The sequence below is a fragment of the Oncorhynchus clarkii genome, chromosome 9 (assembly GCF_045791955.1).
Source record: "Oncorhynchus clarkii lewisi isolate Uvic-CL-2024 chromosome 9, UVic_Ocla_1.0, whole genome shotgun sequence".
NCBI classification, from domain to species: Eukaryota; Metazoa; Chordata; class Actinopteri; order Salmoniformes; family Salmonidae; genus Oncorhynchus; species Oncorhynchus clarkii.
In genome coordinates, this window is record NC_092155.1 from 62,182,833 (window position 1) to 62,199,087 (window position 16,255).

A 16,255-nucleotide genomic window follows, 5' to 3' on the forward strand; every position below is an offset into this window, starting at 1 on the left:
CGCTCAACAGTGCATCCCACTTATAAAGCCCAGGAGAGGGTGTGGTGGCTCTGGGGTTCAAGAGTTCTCCTCTTTGGACTTCTGTTAAAATCAGACTCATAATCTATTATCCCATTAGGCCCACTCATCCTTCTCTTTCATGAATGATTGTGAGATATTACTACTTACCTGTAATGTATTCTTCAACATTTAAAAAGGGGCAATCTGTGGTTGAAACAATAAGAAAAGGGTCACCCCACCTCTGTTTTGGTAAAAAGCTGAGCTGCGGGCCTAGAGACATGTAACCACTCTCAAAGTAATAGACAGAGCAATGGATGCAAGGACTGCCCAGCCAATCAATCAAGGTTATAGTTCTAAGTATGTTTTAAGCCTGTGCAGTGTTTGTTTGCATGTACAATGTTTACAAACATTGGCGTAACACGCGTAGCAACTGCAGCTTGCCCCTTTAAAGTGATAACAATTTGCATAGGGTAGGCCTATCACAAGAAAGGTTGAGAATTCAGCTAATTATTATTTTTGTGGATATTAATTAAATTCAACCCTTTTTAGGCTACATTGTTAGATCCTACAACTATTATTATACTGGTTGAAGATGTTGCAGTAGCCCAGTTATTGCAAAAACTCTGTTCCAGGACATGGATATTAAGAACACTTCTCACGTGCCTTGAGCAGGGCAAACCATCTTGCTGTATTGGAAAAGGTAGGTCAATTGCCTTGAGTAATGCTTTGCGGCCTCCCTTATCTGTTTCATGACTCAGTTAACGTGTCGTTATAATATTAACACAGAAAACCAAAAGACAATAACCCCAGGCTCTTCAACCCTCAGATCAGCAGGGCAAGAGAAGATGTACTTCAGGACTGGGAAAAACAACCCGTGTGAGTAGCCTGTAGGCATAATAAAATCTGTACGATTTTGTTGTTTCACGGACTGTATAAAGTTTGGCAATTTTGTAGCGTTTCGCAGCGTGTTGCAATTTGGCAGACTAAATGATAAACAAACTGGAAGCATTAAGAAGTTGAGACTGTTCACGGTACGTGACTTTTGAATAAACTTGCCTCCATATTGCTTTATGCAGTTAATTTCTAGGATGTCACCTCTACTGACGCTCGCAGTATTTGTCTGTCTGCCTCTGCTGGAGTTCGGGACAAGGGCTCGACCATCTCTCAGTGGCACAGTGGAAACGCCATCGAATACGACAGACAGGATGTCAAATGGAAGCCGACAAGAGGTATCAACAGCCGAACATTTAGACGAGGCTTTTGAGGAGCAGGTGAGAATATTATGGAAGGCCGTCTATGCCATTACAGTTTTGCAAATTTTTCTAATTTGATCATTCCGAATATTTCGAGAGTGCTCTTCTCGACGATTTGATGGCCTGATAAATCCTACCCCCTCTAACCTATGTGAACTTTCCTCCACATCTAAATGTGATGAGTTTACGGCATATTTCAGAGACAAGATAACCAACATTAGGCTTAGTATCAGACTTGGTTAAAGTTTGATTTGTGCCCTAGCCTGCCAGGTAAAGGCACTATGGATTTATTTTCCCTGGTTGACACAGACATGCTCAGGAAAGTGATTTCACAATTTCACTCTTAAACTTTCCTTCTCGATCCAAGCCCCCCCCCCCCCCCCCCCCCCCCCCCCTTTCAAAACCCCCCTTTCAAAACCCCCCTTTCAAAACCATTTTTAATTGCATATCTGAAGAATTAAAGCTATTGTTAACCACTCCTTGTTCACAGGCACTTTCCCCACTGCACAAAACTTATATGGTGAAATGCCTTCTGAAGAAAAGTATTCTAGATTCTTCAGTTTTTAGAAATTTTCAGCCAATCTCCAACCTTCCATTCGTCAGCAAAATTCGGGATAAATTGATTTTCAAACAGTTAAATTATTCTTTTTTAAATGCCAACTGTATTAAAAAAAAAATCCAATCTGGTTTTCGTGCCCACCACAACACAGAAATAGAGGTAAATGATCTTCGAGCCAACACATATTCCAAACAGCTCTCTGTCCTAGTACTCTTGGATTTAAATGCTGCATTCAACACTGTTGAACATGATGCCCTTCTGGACAGACTGGAGAGGTAGGTTAGCCAATACCTAAATTGGTTTAGGACCTTTTTAACTGGTTGAGAGTTTGTCACCCTTCGTGAACATAACTCAGAGAAAATACATATCACATGACACGTTCCCCAATGTTTGATTTTTGGTCTGGGGCTGATCAGTTGATATGTGTTACCCCTTGACAGCGTTATTAGAAAGCACAACATAGATTTTCACTGCTACGCAGCTGATACACAACTTTACATTTCTGCATCACCAGAGGATTTTAGCTCAATAATTTAGACTGTATTAGTGATTTAAATACTTGGATGGCTCACAATTTCCTCCAGCTAAATCAAGACAAGGCCGAGGTACTTACTGTTGGAGCCCAAGCACAGAGATAAACTGGCCGCACATTTTAATTCACGGGCGATAAAGATAAAACACAAAGTAAAAAACCTAGGTGTTGTTTTAGATTCTGAACTAAACTTCGAATCACACATTAGGAATGTGACCATAATAGCTTTTTACCATCTGAGGAACATTGCCAAGGTGCGGCCATTTCTTTCTCAGGCTGATACAGAGACTCAATGCTATTATTACAAGCAGGCTTGACTACTGTAATGCTCTCCTGTCTGGTCTACCCAAGAAAGTAATTGATCAACTGCAAAACATACAGAATGCTGCAGCACGGGTAATGACCAAGACCAGACAGAGAGCACACATTACACTGGTTTTAAGGTCTCTGCACTGGCTGCCTGTGAGTTTGAGATGATTCAATTGGTTTTTAAATCAATCCACGTTTGTGCACCCCAATACATGTCAGACATGCTTTTAAGTTATGTACCCAGTAGGTCCCTCAGGTCCTCTGGCACTGGCCTTTTTAACTATCCTGAAGCCTAAGACCAACAGACATGGAGAGGCAGCCTTAAGTTATTACGCCCCCAGCCTCTGGAATAGCTTGCCAGGGAACCTGAAGGGGGCCTAAACTGTGGACATATTTGTAAGTGGGTGCTTTTTAGTCATTCAGGTTTTGTGACTTTTGTTTTTCTTGTGTTTGTTGTTTAGTAAATATTTTAGCTTTTTATTTTCATTGTTAACTTTTTTCCTGTGAAGCACATCGTGTGGCATTCTATGTCAAATGTGCTGTATAAATAAAGCTTTATTTTTATATTCTCCGGGCATCTCAAATATCTGAATTTGGCCTCAATATATCAGTGATACAACTTCATTTCACAGCGACATTATGGATATCATAGTTGATAAGGTTACAACTTAAACTTTCAGGAGAGACACTGATGTCAACAAGACACTAAACCTAAATTGCATCGGTAAAAAGGGGTTGCACTAAATTGCATCAGTTGAAAATTAGCTGGCTGGCTAAAACTGTCACTTTTACAGTAATATTCATTAATGTGCGCTATCCCTGTAAAACAAAATTGAATAAAGTAAAAATATAAAGTAGCCTAGCTATTATAAGTCTCATAATGGCAGGGTTTTAACACTAATGATTATCCTTCTTGCCGACAATTTCAGCTGACAATTTACTCTTGTCAATACCCTTTTTCCAGGTCTACTACTTGCACCGTCTGTTCCATCAGTATGGAGACAATGGGACCTTGAACTATAAGGGCCTTCAGATGTTACTGGGCAGCCTGGGACTAGGGCAGGTCAGTGTGTTGGAGATCAGCCACCAAGGGTTGAGGCACAACCATGACACTCTGACACCCCCTCACCCACAATCTCATGACCATGAAGATCAGGAAACGGACACCCCCAGTCCTAGTAGGCCTATTCAACCACCCCCCACTGTAAAAGCATCCAGGTGTGACAGATATTGCAACTGATTTGATTCCATGATTGTTAGAGATGTGCAATATACAGTGCCTTCAGAATGTATTCACACCCCTTGACTTTTTCCACTTTTAAAATTGATTAGTTGATTTCACTGGCCTACATACTGTACAATACCCCATAAAGTGGAATGTTTTTTTACATTTTTAATTTTAACTAATTAATACAAAATGAAAGCTGAAATGTCTTGAGTCAAAAAGTATTCAACCCCTGTGTTGTGACAAGCCTAAATAAGTTCAGGAGTAAAACATTTGCTGAACGAGACACTTAAGTTGCATGGACTCGGTTGTGCAAAAATATTGTTTAACATGATTTTTGTACCCCACACATACAATTATCTGTAAGGTCCCTCAGTTGAGCAGTGAAATGAAAACTTGTTCTCAACTAAATAAAGGTGAAATAAACATTTGAACACAGATTCAACCACAAAGACCAGGGTGGTTTTCCAATGCTCCACAAAGAAGGGCACCTATTGGTAGATGGGTAAAAAAAACTGACTTTGAATATCCCTTTGAGCATGGTGAAGTTATTAATTACACTTTGGATGGTGTGAGAATACACCCAGTCTCTACAAAGATACAGGTGTCCTTCCTAACTCAGTTTCCAGAGAGGAAGGAAACCGCTCAGGGATTTCACCATATGGTGACTTTAAAACGGTTACAGAGTTTAATTGCTGTGATAGGAGAACTGAGGATGGATCAAGGATGGATCAAGGATGGATCAAGGATGGATACTTTCTGAAGGCACTGTATGTATCCACTTTTGAAGTACTGAGGTTTTGGCATTATAGTGTTCATTAAGCTATGAATAGTTACACAATGACACCTGAATAAACTGTGCTGCCTCTTCTCAACACCCTCTGAAAGAACTCCACAGCCTGGGATATCAGGGCCTGCTGGATCTGGGTCTGAAGAGGGCAGCGCATTATCCTCCGATCATGTGATTAAAGAAGAAATTCTTCTATGGTCATCTGCTATTGCACACTCTATTCCTGTCCAAGGAATGTTTGACTCCCTTGTGTCAAATCACCCCACTACGAGGCATCTTCATGGGAACGTGAGTAGTCAATAAAAAAATGTTGATCTGGCTAATGTTTTGTGCCAAATGCACAATGTTAACAACTGAATTCTGCTTACTGTTCTTGGCTAAATGTCATCCTCTCAGGTGATGGTTTTTATTCAAAATTGTTAAGATAAGGAGGAAGTTAAAGGAAAATGGTGTTCTGTTGTACATGCCTGGCCAATGAATGTTTTGGGTCCCTTTTGTCAAAATAAACTACTCTTAGAGTTAATGAGAGAATCCACTATCAAAACATTCCCCATACATAAACAGTTTCTGTGGACAGTGATGACTTTTAACCCTTTCCTTTTCAGTGTCTGAACGTTACTCAGCTGTTGTGGAATTTCGGTCTGGAAAAGGCATCCCACATCACTCCTGCCCACTTCACCCTCCTGTGCCCAGCTCTGTTGTACCAAATTGAGAGTGGCGTGTGTCTACGCCACCCAGAAACCCATGGTGCGGAGTCAGAAAGGAGTGTGTCTTTCCTCAAAGGTGCATTAATGAAACTACCAGCTATGACTGGAAATTATTTATCGATATAGTATGTTTTAAAACTTGTTGCATAACTTTACATTTATGACACCTAAACTTAACATAACCCTGGAAACTACAATACCCTATTGACCAAGCAGAATGAATACAACATCTAAATGAATACAATATATTGTTTGTTTTGCAGCTCTGGGATGGAGCTTCTTGGCTCTGGTTGTGATCAGCCTGCCGTCTCTGCTGGCTCTGAGCCTGGTACCCCTCCTGCCACCCGCCCACCTCCGTTCCTTCCTCAGCCCAATGACAGCCCTGGCTGTGGGGACGCTGTGTGGAGATGCCTTGCTGCATCTCCTGCCTCACGTAAGTACCCATCCAAACTGTCAAACACTAAATAAATACCAGTGCTGCTGTCTCTGTTTAGTCATGGAGGGTGAATTTGTAAAATCTATTAGTAAATGTTGTAAGGTAAAACCTGTTGCTGATAGTGAAAACTGTGTCTTGTTGTATCTGTGTCCTGCAGGCCAAGACTGGGCCACACTCAAACCACTCTGAAGAACAGGACTCTATTCTGAAGGGCCTTTGCGTGCTGGGAGGTTGCTACCTCCTTTTCATCTTTGAGAGCCTTCTAGGACTGAAGACCCATTACAAGGTTAGCTGGATTAAGATAATAAAGGGGCGAGTTTAATGCTGTTGTCACTGTTTTATAATACACTGTGCATAGGAAATTCAACAAAAAATATAAATGCAACAATTTTTAAGATTTAGCTGAGTTAGTCAATTGAAAAAAATTCATTGGGCCCTAATCTATGGATGGGTGGGCCTGGGAGGGCGTAGGTCCACCCACTTTGGAGCCAGGCTGACCCACTGAGGAGCTAGGCCCAGCTGGCGCCTAGCCAAACTCGGCTAAGTGAACCGAACGAATGTGCTCGCATATCCCCTTTAAAAGACATTAGCTAGAAAAGTGGCAATAGTATTGATTGTCCATCTTGAGATGCCGTAGCCAGTATACACTTCCTCATAAATCAGAATTAATCTAAGATAAGAAATCTGTCATTCATTTTGACATTTTTGCAGAGATCTTAGTTGCACAATTTTTTAAATCTAACCAAGATGTGTTGTGCAGTATTTTTCAAGTCAATTTTTTTGCATTAAAACTTGCCGTCTGTTGTTGAACGACAACAAACACTTAATTGAAGAATCCCTACTGTTGACCAATCACCGACAAAGGGGTGTAGACTTCGGCTTCTGATCTTTGGCTTGTCTCAAGAATGTTTTTGTGTGTGCACAAAAAGCCCCCCAAAAAACCCTGCCGAAGACCAAAACAAACAAACAGTCATAATATATGCCCAAACTGTTTCGGATGGGAAGCATGAGGACGCCTTTAGGCCCTATTCTCACTATGAGATATGAAGACGTCTGAGGAGCAGGGGTGGCGAAAGAGAATTCTACTTTTCAATTCACATTACATCCTTGCCTAACATTTTGTTGTGGCTGGCCACATTACATCCTTGCCTAACATTTTGTTGTAGCTGGCCATATTACATCCTTGCCTAACATTTTGTTGTGGCTGGCCACATTACATCCTTGCCTAACATTTTGTTGTGGCTGGCCACATTACATCCTTGCCTAACATTTTGTTGTGGCTGGCCACATTACATCCTTGCCTAACATTTTGTTGTAGCTGGCCACATTACATCCTTGCCTAACATTTTGTTGTAGCTGGCCACATTACATCCTTGCCTAACATTTTGTTGTGGCTGGCCACATTACATCCTTGCCTAACATTTTGTTGTAGCTGGCCATATTACATCCTTGCCTAACATTTTGTTGTAGCTGGCCATATTACATCCTTGCCTAACATTTTGTTGTGGCTGGCCACATTACATCCTTGCCTAACATTTTGTTGTGGCTGGCCATATTACATCCTTGCCTAACATTTTGTTGTAGCTGGCCACATTACATCCTTGCCTAACATTTTGTTGTGGCTGGCCACATTACATCCTTGCCTAACATTTTGTTGTAGCTGGCCACATTACATCCTTGCCTAACATTTTGTTGTGGCTGGCCACATTACATCCTTGCCTAACATTTTGTTGTAGCTGGCCACATGACATTCTTGGTCTGCAGCCAAATTGACCTTAAATATTTCTGTAGCCAGTAAGCACAAACCATTCAACAATGATAGAAACATTTCTTCTAAAACACAATACATTATTGAATAATGCAACCAAACCATATTATACTCTTGAATAATGCAACATTTTACAAGCATGTATCGGCAGACAATGTGTTATTTTCTTATCTGTAGGCTTCACTCATTAAACGGTATCTTCAAGACATAAGCACAGAGTTGCTATAACAGCATGGCTTCAAGTGACAGCCTATCTGTAACGGTTTTCTTTAGGTGAAGGAGAGTCGGACCAAAATGCAGCGTGGTATTCTTGATACATGTTTAATAAAGAAGAAACACGAACAATACAAAAACAACAAACGGAACGTGAAAACCTATACAGCCTATCTGGTGACAACAAACACAGAGACAGGAACAATCACCCACCAAACACTCAAAGAATATGGCTGCCTAAATATGGTTCCCAATCAGAGACAACGATAAACACCTGCCTCTGATTGAGAACCACTCCAGACAGCCATAGACTTACCTAGAAAACCCCACTAAGCCACAATCCCAATACGTACGAAAAAACCCCAAGAGAAAACACACCACATACAAAACCCATGTCACACCCTGGCCTGACCAAATAAAGAAAGAAAACACAAAAATACTAAGACCAGGGTGTGACACTATCGGGAAAAAAAATGAGCGATTAAACCTCTAATACGAATATAAAGGTACATTAGGCCTACCTTACAACATTACAACAAAGCAGGCTTCATCATGCAAAACATTACATGAGGTAAAAGCAAATTGCGACAGTGGTTATAAGTGAATTCACTGCGAGGAGCTGTTTTATATGGAAGTCCATAAACGCCACAAAATAAATAAAATTCCTTGTGATTTGTCAACGTGCACAATTAGTCTGTTCTTCAGTCTGATCAGCAGTAGCCTACTGATAACAACCGCAGCTTCAGGTAGCCTAGAGAAGCCTATGCGATCTGATCCCATTTGGGCTTGGCCAGGAGAAAAATGTTTTTTATAGCCTCAGCTTTGTATTTATAGCCTAAAATAGGTCAATGTTATTTGTATTCTGAGGACCCAAATTTGATGACAATTCACATTATGTTCACACTTCGGGTGGCTAGGCTACTTAGGCCATTTTAATAAATTACTGACTGGAATGAATCAATCAGCACAATAGTGATGACATACTATGAGTATCTTTTTCATTACAGATGCAAAGGCCTACACGATGCAACCAGCAATACAGCGAGCTCGGCACTTCTTTTTTTTGTCCAATCGTAGTTCTCTGTGTAAAGGGTTTTATAAAGTTGTCATCCTCCCTAGGGCCAGAAGTTATATGACGTGATTAGAAAATGATCTGGTCCCATTTATAGCCCATGTGAAACTGTTTTTTTTATTTACAGCTGATTTTATTACTATGTCATACACTACAACTAGGGTCCAGTGTTGGTTAGGTTAGCCTACTACCAGATCAGGAAAAACTCTGGGCCCCAGGAAAACAATCCCCCCTCCCACTCTAGGACCTGTGGTGCTTACTTGTTTTTGATCCCCATTAGCTTTTGCAGAAGCAGCAGCTACTCTTCCTGGGGTTCACACAAAACATGACAAGTAACAAAACACTGATACACTGAGAGAAGGAAAGTCACAAACTAAAAATTCAACAATATACAACAAAATGTCTGTGTGTGCGCCACCTCTGAAATCACCACACAATGCTACAAATGAAAAAACATATCCTATTTGTACGATCTACATTTCTACATTTGTATGATCTTCCATAGCTTTATGTAGCTCAGTGCATATAGCTGACAGCTACTGTGAAAATGTCAGAATATAACAGGCTGTTACTGCAATTTCAGGTAAAAATCTGTCTAAAATATTAGGGAAATGTCTACATTTCAGCTGTTTCAAAAACATTGCTCTGCTGTTTACATTTATACCGTAGGAGTGTTGGTTCAACAAGACAATTGTGTTTACATTGCTCTGCTTCAAGGGGGCAACTGTCGGGAGTGTTGTGCACTAGAGGTAGTGGTTGACACGTAGCAAGTTCACATTTTATTATGTGTGTGTGTATGTATGTATGTATGTATGTATGTATGTATGTATGTGTGTATATATATATATATATATATGACGGTATTTTTACAAAAAGGGTGAAGTGGTTCTATAGTCTTTGTTAGGAAAGCAAGCAGGGTGGATTGTTTGGTCTTGTAGTTTAGTTGATTCATTTGACTATTTAAAAAAACAAGCACACATATAACTTGAAAAAGCCATACATGCACATGAATAAAATCATCTCGGAGGATCAGACAAATTCTGGGACTTATTTCCATTGTGGTCCTCTTGAGACAAGATGGCTAGACAAGATCCAACACAGTATGGCAGTGAAATAATAAAACAAAAACATAGAATAACATCTCTCATTGCAGTTACATCATAGGGGTTATTCATATGGGCACATAAGACATCAAACATATTTTTACAGCTGTCCAGAGAGGATGTTGTTTTTATGGGCAGAGGCAACTCATTTCATTCTGAGGCTCCAGTATACAAGAAAGTACCTTTCCCAGCATTACTCCTGAACCTGTATAATCACACATCAGCAACACCTGCTCTGGTGCTGTGATTGTGTGCATCCCTAACACGAGGAAAAATCACTTATATATGGGCGCAGGACCATAAATACTCCTGGAAACCAAACCTAGTCTAATCTGGGACACCCTAGCCTCAACAGGCAGCCAGTTTAGTTCCTGAAAGCAGCTCCTGCCTATGTGAGTAAGTCGACTCACCTTCAATACTACCCTGATCAGCTTATTCTGGGCAATCTGGAGCTTCCCCTTCATAAGTTTAGATAAGCCCCCAAACCAGGAAGTACTAGCGTAGTCAAAATTACATTGAATGAGGGCAGTAGCTAGCACTTTCATGGAGTCCTTATCAAGCAGCTTGGACTTTCTAGCCAAAAACCTAGTCCTGGCATTAACCTTCCCTAGCACTTTATTGGCCATGCTCACACCTCCCAAGCTTCCATCAAGGATACATCCCAAGTAGCTAATAGAGGTTTTAGTAGTCAGCACCTCACCCCCTAACTCCACTCTGATTTCAGATGACCTGCACAATTTAGGTCTGGATCCAAAAATAATTGCTTCAGTTTTCCCTAAGTGCAGAGATGTCTTATCTCCAAGCCATTTGCTAATGTTAATAAGCTCTGTGCTAAGTATGCTCTCCAACATAGTTTAAATTTTGTGAGACACCAGAAGTGTTGAGTCATCCACATAAAGAAAAAGACGGCAAGAACAAGCATCTTTCATATCATTAAACAATAAAAACAGCAGAGGCCCAAGCACGCTCCCCTGCAGAACGCCACAAATCATTGGTTTTGCCTGAGACAGTGAACCATTAACCTATACTACTAGCTCCCTTCCTGATAAATAGGACTTTACCCCAGTGCCTCCAATTTGGAGATTAGGAGACAGTGGTTAACTGTATCAAAGGCCTTCTGTAGGTCAAGCAGTACCATTCCACACAGATTTCCCTCATCAATCGCTTTCCTGATGAAGTCAGTCAAGTAAAGTAGACATGAATCAGTGGAGTATGTTTTTCTAAAACCCGACTGAAAAATCATACATTAGACCCATTAGTATTCAGTTGTGAATGTTTCACTCATATGGACAATTTTTTTTTAATGCTCTTTTGTCATCAGAAGGCTAAGAGGAAGGAGCAGAACACCAGTATAGAGCTGTATCCAGAGAGGGAGCTTACTGCTCTGCAGAGTGAGACACAATCCTCTGAGCACGGTCACGGCCATTCACATGGCCCACCTTCCAAGGCGGAAGCTGGGATAGGAAGCTTGGTGTGGATGGTGGTTATGGGAGACGGGATCCACAACCTTACTGACGGTCTGGCAATTGGTGCAGCTTTTTCTCAGAGTCTGGCTGGAGGTCTCAGCACCACGATAGCGGTGTTCTGTCATGAGCTTCCTCACGAGCTAGGTATACAAGAAAACCTTCCCTTTCAACTGCGTGTACAAAACATTAAAAACAGCTTCTCTTTCCATGACAGACTGACCTGGTGAATCCAGGTTAAAGATATGATCACGTGTTAAAGCCACTTCAATCAGTGTAGATGAAGGGGAGGAGACAGGTTAAAGAAGGATTTTTAAGCCTTGAGACACAAATTGTGTTTGTGCCATTTGAGGGTGAATGGGCAAGACAAAAGATTGAAATGCCTTTGAAGAAGTTATGGTAGTACGTGCCAGGCGAACCAGTTAGCATGTGTCAAGAACTGCAACACTGCTGGGTTTTTCACTCAAGTTGCCCATGTGTATCAAGAATGTTCCACCACCAAAAGGACATCTAGTCAACTTGACCACTGTGGGAAGCATTGGAGTCAACATGGGCCAGAATCCCTGTGGAACGCTTTTGATACCTTGTAGATTCCATGCGCTGTTGATTTGAGGCTGTTCTGAGGGCGAAAAGAGGATGTAACTCAATATTAGGTTTGGCGTTCTTAATGTTTTGTACACTCAGTATGTACTGTAGGCTACAAAGGTACAACGCATCATAAAATCCATGTTCAAATTTTCAGGTATACCTCTGCTCTAATGTTCCATGGAGTATACGGTTCATTCAATGTGTTGACTGTCTGTGTAGGTGACCTGGCAGTGCTGCTAGGAGCAGGGTGGCCTGTTCGCCGACTAGTTCTCTTCAGTGCTGTTTCAGCCTTGCTGGGCTTCGTGGGACTGCTGACTGGCTCTGTCCTGGGCCACCAGTCTGCTCAGATCTCCCCCTGGATCCTCACCCTCACCGCTGGGGTCTTCCTCTACGTGGCCCTTGCTGACATGGTGAGCCACTAGAGTGGATCGATTTCCACACGTACATTTTCACACTAAACACACTTTGACAACTGCTGATGTAAATAGGGCTTTATAAGTACCATTGATTTAATGATGATGTCAACCATAACCATACTGTGCTGGCTGATATCTTCTTTTCACATTGTCCTTTCCAGCAGGGTGGATGTGTAAACAGGCCAGGGTCCAGTTTCCTTATAGCGATGAAACTTAGGCTTATGAGTGTTTTAACAATGCATCTTTCCTACAATGGCCGACGATGTAACATATTTCCTAAAACGCCACGCAGAGAGAGCGTTCGCTAAGTGCGGCATTTTGTTGATCGAAAGTAAGGCAGTGCTGGTCTCGGATCAGCTTTCTCCTTTAAAATCTTACCTTAACATTAGAATTATTCCACAATACTGACAATGTATCAACTCCTAGAGCGATATCACCTATGGCTTCAAATATTGAGGCGGCTTATTCTAATGCTTACCCTACAACAGGGGTGTTAAATTCATTCCGTGGAGTCCTAGTGTATGCTGGTTTTTGTTTTTTCCTTTCAAATAAGACCTAAGACAACCAGGTGAGGGGAGTTCCTTACTAATGAATGACCTTAATTCATCAATCAAGTACAAGGGAGGAGCGAAAACACTCGGCCCTCTTTGAAATGAGTTTGACACGTGCCCTATAATAATGCACAAAATCAAGATTTGGCTTGGCTTTTTTTTTTTGACAGTAGCCAAATGGCAAAATAGAACAAACATGTATTTAAATAAATGTCAGTATATAGGCCTATGTAGCCTATACTGTAGGCTATTTATCAGTTTTCATTTGAAACATATTTTTATCCTTTGGGAATTTATTAGTGGTTAGAGACCGAGAATTAAGATGTTATGTTTAGTGAAAATCTGTGTATGTGACAGTTGGGAAAAAACATCTAACACAGACCTTTTCTGAGTGGTCAGTAAATAACAAGCGATTAAGTGCAACTTTAGTAACAATAGTTTTGGTTAACAGCTTGGAGATTTAACCTCTTATGAAAGGTTCAAATAATGAACTTAGCCTTAAGATGCTTTTGGGAAACCAGGCCCAGCTCAGTACAACTCTGCTGGGCTCCGTGGTGTGAAAATGTCACATTCTCTCCCCTCAAGTTACCTGAGATGCTTCATGGTGATCCTGGCCCGATGGGACCCTGGACTCGCTTCCTGCTACAGAACCTGGGCCTGTTGGCAGGGGGAGCCATCATGTTGTGTATCGCTTTGTTTGAGGACCATATCGCCTTCAACCTGGGTGACATCTGACTCAATGGGAAGGATATGAGTGGATCAAATTCTAAACCACCTTAGGTTCAGATGGGGATTCAAACCCACTGGATTGGCTGCTCTTAATTCAAGTTCAAACGGCCAATATCAAGACCTCAAAGTAGACTTCATTTACAGTACTTTACTACTAAAGACCTGAAAAACATGATTTGAGATGACCTCAATTAAGCACCAGCTTCACTCTGAGGCACGATATTCCACATTTACATTTTTAGTAATTTAGCAGACATTCTTATCCAGAGTGATTTACAGATGGCAGACAGGTTTTCCCCCCCCCCATCTAGTTGGCTTGGGGATTCGAACCATCAACCTTTCGGTTACTGGCCCAAACGCTAGGCTACCTGCTGCCCTACTGACACAATTTGATGGTTAATGTAAACAACCCATGAGTCACTCGTCCTGCCGGGCAAGATGATTATCACAAGGCCAAGAGAATGGCACTGTACTGCACACAATTTAGTTTTCTTATTACCATGTTCTATGAAACTACATTCTCTTAATGTAGTGTGCAACTTGTTTTTTCCTATATCATGAATGTATTTTTATGGGATTTTTTTTTGTCAATTATTTCAGAATGTTTTGCATGGGTTGAACCACACTGGCAGGAAGTACAAAACAGATGTAGATTTTCAATGTCCTTTTTTTGTTTTTAAAAATCTTGAATACTGAATAACCATGTCAAATTCACCAATAAAGGTGTCCCTTTTATATCTGACCATGACTCCAGAGCACTTCTCACTAGTTGTACATCTAGGAATCAAATCATAACACATGATGCAGTGACTATTTATCAATAGCACTTTATTTAAAACACAACCAACCCTAAGCCACAATACTGAATGACAAGACCAATTGGCTGCAGCAAACATTGTATAAAATAGATTTAGGTTCAATGTTTAAATCATTTTATTATTTTAACGTCAAAGATTGATGCAGATTAGTCCGAAATTGTGAATGAATGATCTTACACACATCCGTAACATTTTGTAACAAATTACAATTTACATAGTTCACACAATGGAAATACAAGGCAAAGTGCTTTTGGGATCAATTGCATTGTCAACTAAAGAAATGGCTTGAGGTTTTGGAGGGACAGTGGGTGGGGAGTGAGGGGGTGTTCCTCTCCTTGTGTGGGAATGAGGGGCAGGGTGAGTGTCTGTCTGGTCAGAAACCAGACCTCTCACCCTGTCCTCTATTGCCATGGAATTAAAGCTAGAATCTTTAGTTCCTACATTCATTTCTGGACTTAAATTAATGTTATGGCCATTTATTATTGAAGAATATAATTTGACTCAAACTAAGTTCAATGATCATACCCCATTTAAACCCCCAAATATACATGTTATATTCATTTTACAATGTTGGTAAACACACTGTATAGCCTCAACATGGTTAACTATATTTTATCATGGGTGGTCAGTCCTTGCATCCATAGCTCTGTCCATGAATTTGAGTGGTTCCATTTCTCCAGGCCCAGCCGTCAGCTTTTTACCAAAGAGGTGGGGTATCCGCTTTTGTTTCAATTAAGGATTCTAGCTTTAAAGCTGATGCACAATGACAGTGGGAAGGCAAACACCTAGCAAGTTGAGTGGATTAGTGTTTCTGAAGGCATACGGCTTGAGGGGAACAAAATTCAACCTCGTACAGAATATAATAATGCATATAACCGGTCTCCACTGTTAAAAATATGATAGTACCAAAACCAGCTGTAAGTACATATGCAATAACTAACCCAACCAAAATTCACATATTCCAGGAAGCTGTAAACGTTAAGAGACTAGAGCATAACATGAAAGCAGAAGAATGGAGAAATTAGGTTTTAAAAAGACATCAGTCTGGCTTCACATCCCAGTGGTATTTTGTTGTAGAAATGTGTATCATAAATCTCATGAACACACACAATTATACATACAATCAAGCACACTTCATCAAGTTGAATTATTGTTCATGGTAAAATTCTCAGTTCCCATAGGCTATTGTGTATATATTTGTTTGTCAAAACAGGTGCAGATTAACTCTAGCTGCAATGTAAGGGAGGTAGGAAAAATGCTACTATTGAAAAAGACAAACATGTGTATTTACATGGATAATACCATTTATATGCATCAGCCTTACAGAATTAAGAAAGTGAGAGGCGTTGACTATTCATGTTAACTCAAATGTTGAAATCGCGCTATGTCATTGGTCCTGCTGCCATTGTCATCACAGGTCTACAGCACATGCTGGTGATGGCATTTTCTACTCACAGTAGAATAGTATTTGCAGGTTTGTAAATGAGGTTAGAGTTAAATAGGGAATCTTTCCTTTCTCTGACAAACACACAGCATGTAGACTAGGCCTATGCCAGATGTCAGTTACTACTATTCAACAGCAAAGCAGTTTAAACTGTTCTGTTACCCAACAGCAAAGCAGTTTACTGTTCTGTTACCCAACAGCAAAGCAGTTTAGACTGTTCTGTTACCCAACAGCAAAGCAGTTTAGACTGTTCTGTTACCCAACAGCAAAGCAGTTTAG

General features: G+C 40.7%; 1 protein-coding gene across 1 annotated transcript; it reads left to right on the forward strand.

Annotated features, from left to right (window-relative positions):
* Positions 1–638: 638 nt before the first annotated feature.
* On the forward strand, positions 639–14,456 carry LOC139416706 (zinc transporter ZIP5-like). The gene is made up of 11 exons (XM_071165688.1): positions 639–700; positions 827–876; positions 1,077–1,271; positions 3,618–3,871; positions 4,767–4,956; positions 5,274–5,451; positions 5,639–5,808; positions 5,969–6,097; positions 11,289–11,577; positions 12,238–12,428; positions 13,571–14,456. The coding sequence occupies exons 3-11, from the start codon at positions 1,089–1,091 to the stop codon at positions 13,718–13,720; spliced, it is 1,734 nt and encodes a 577-aa protein (XP_071021789.1). The 5' UTR covers positions 639–700; positions 827–876; positions 1,077–1,088; the 3' UTR covers positions 13,721–14,456.
* The last annotated feature ends 1,799 nt before the right edge of the window (positions 14,457–16,255 follow it).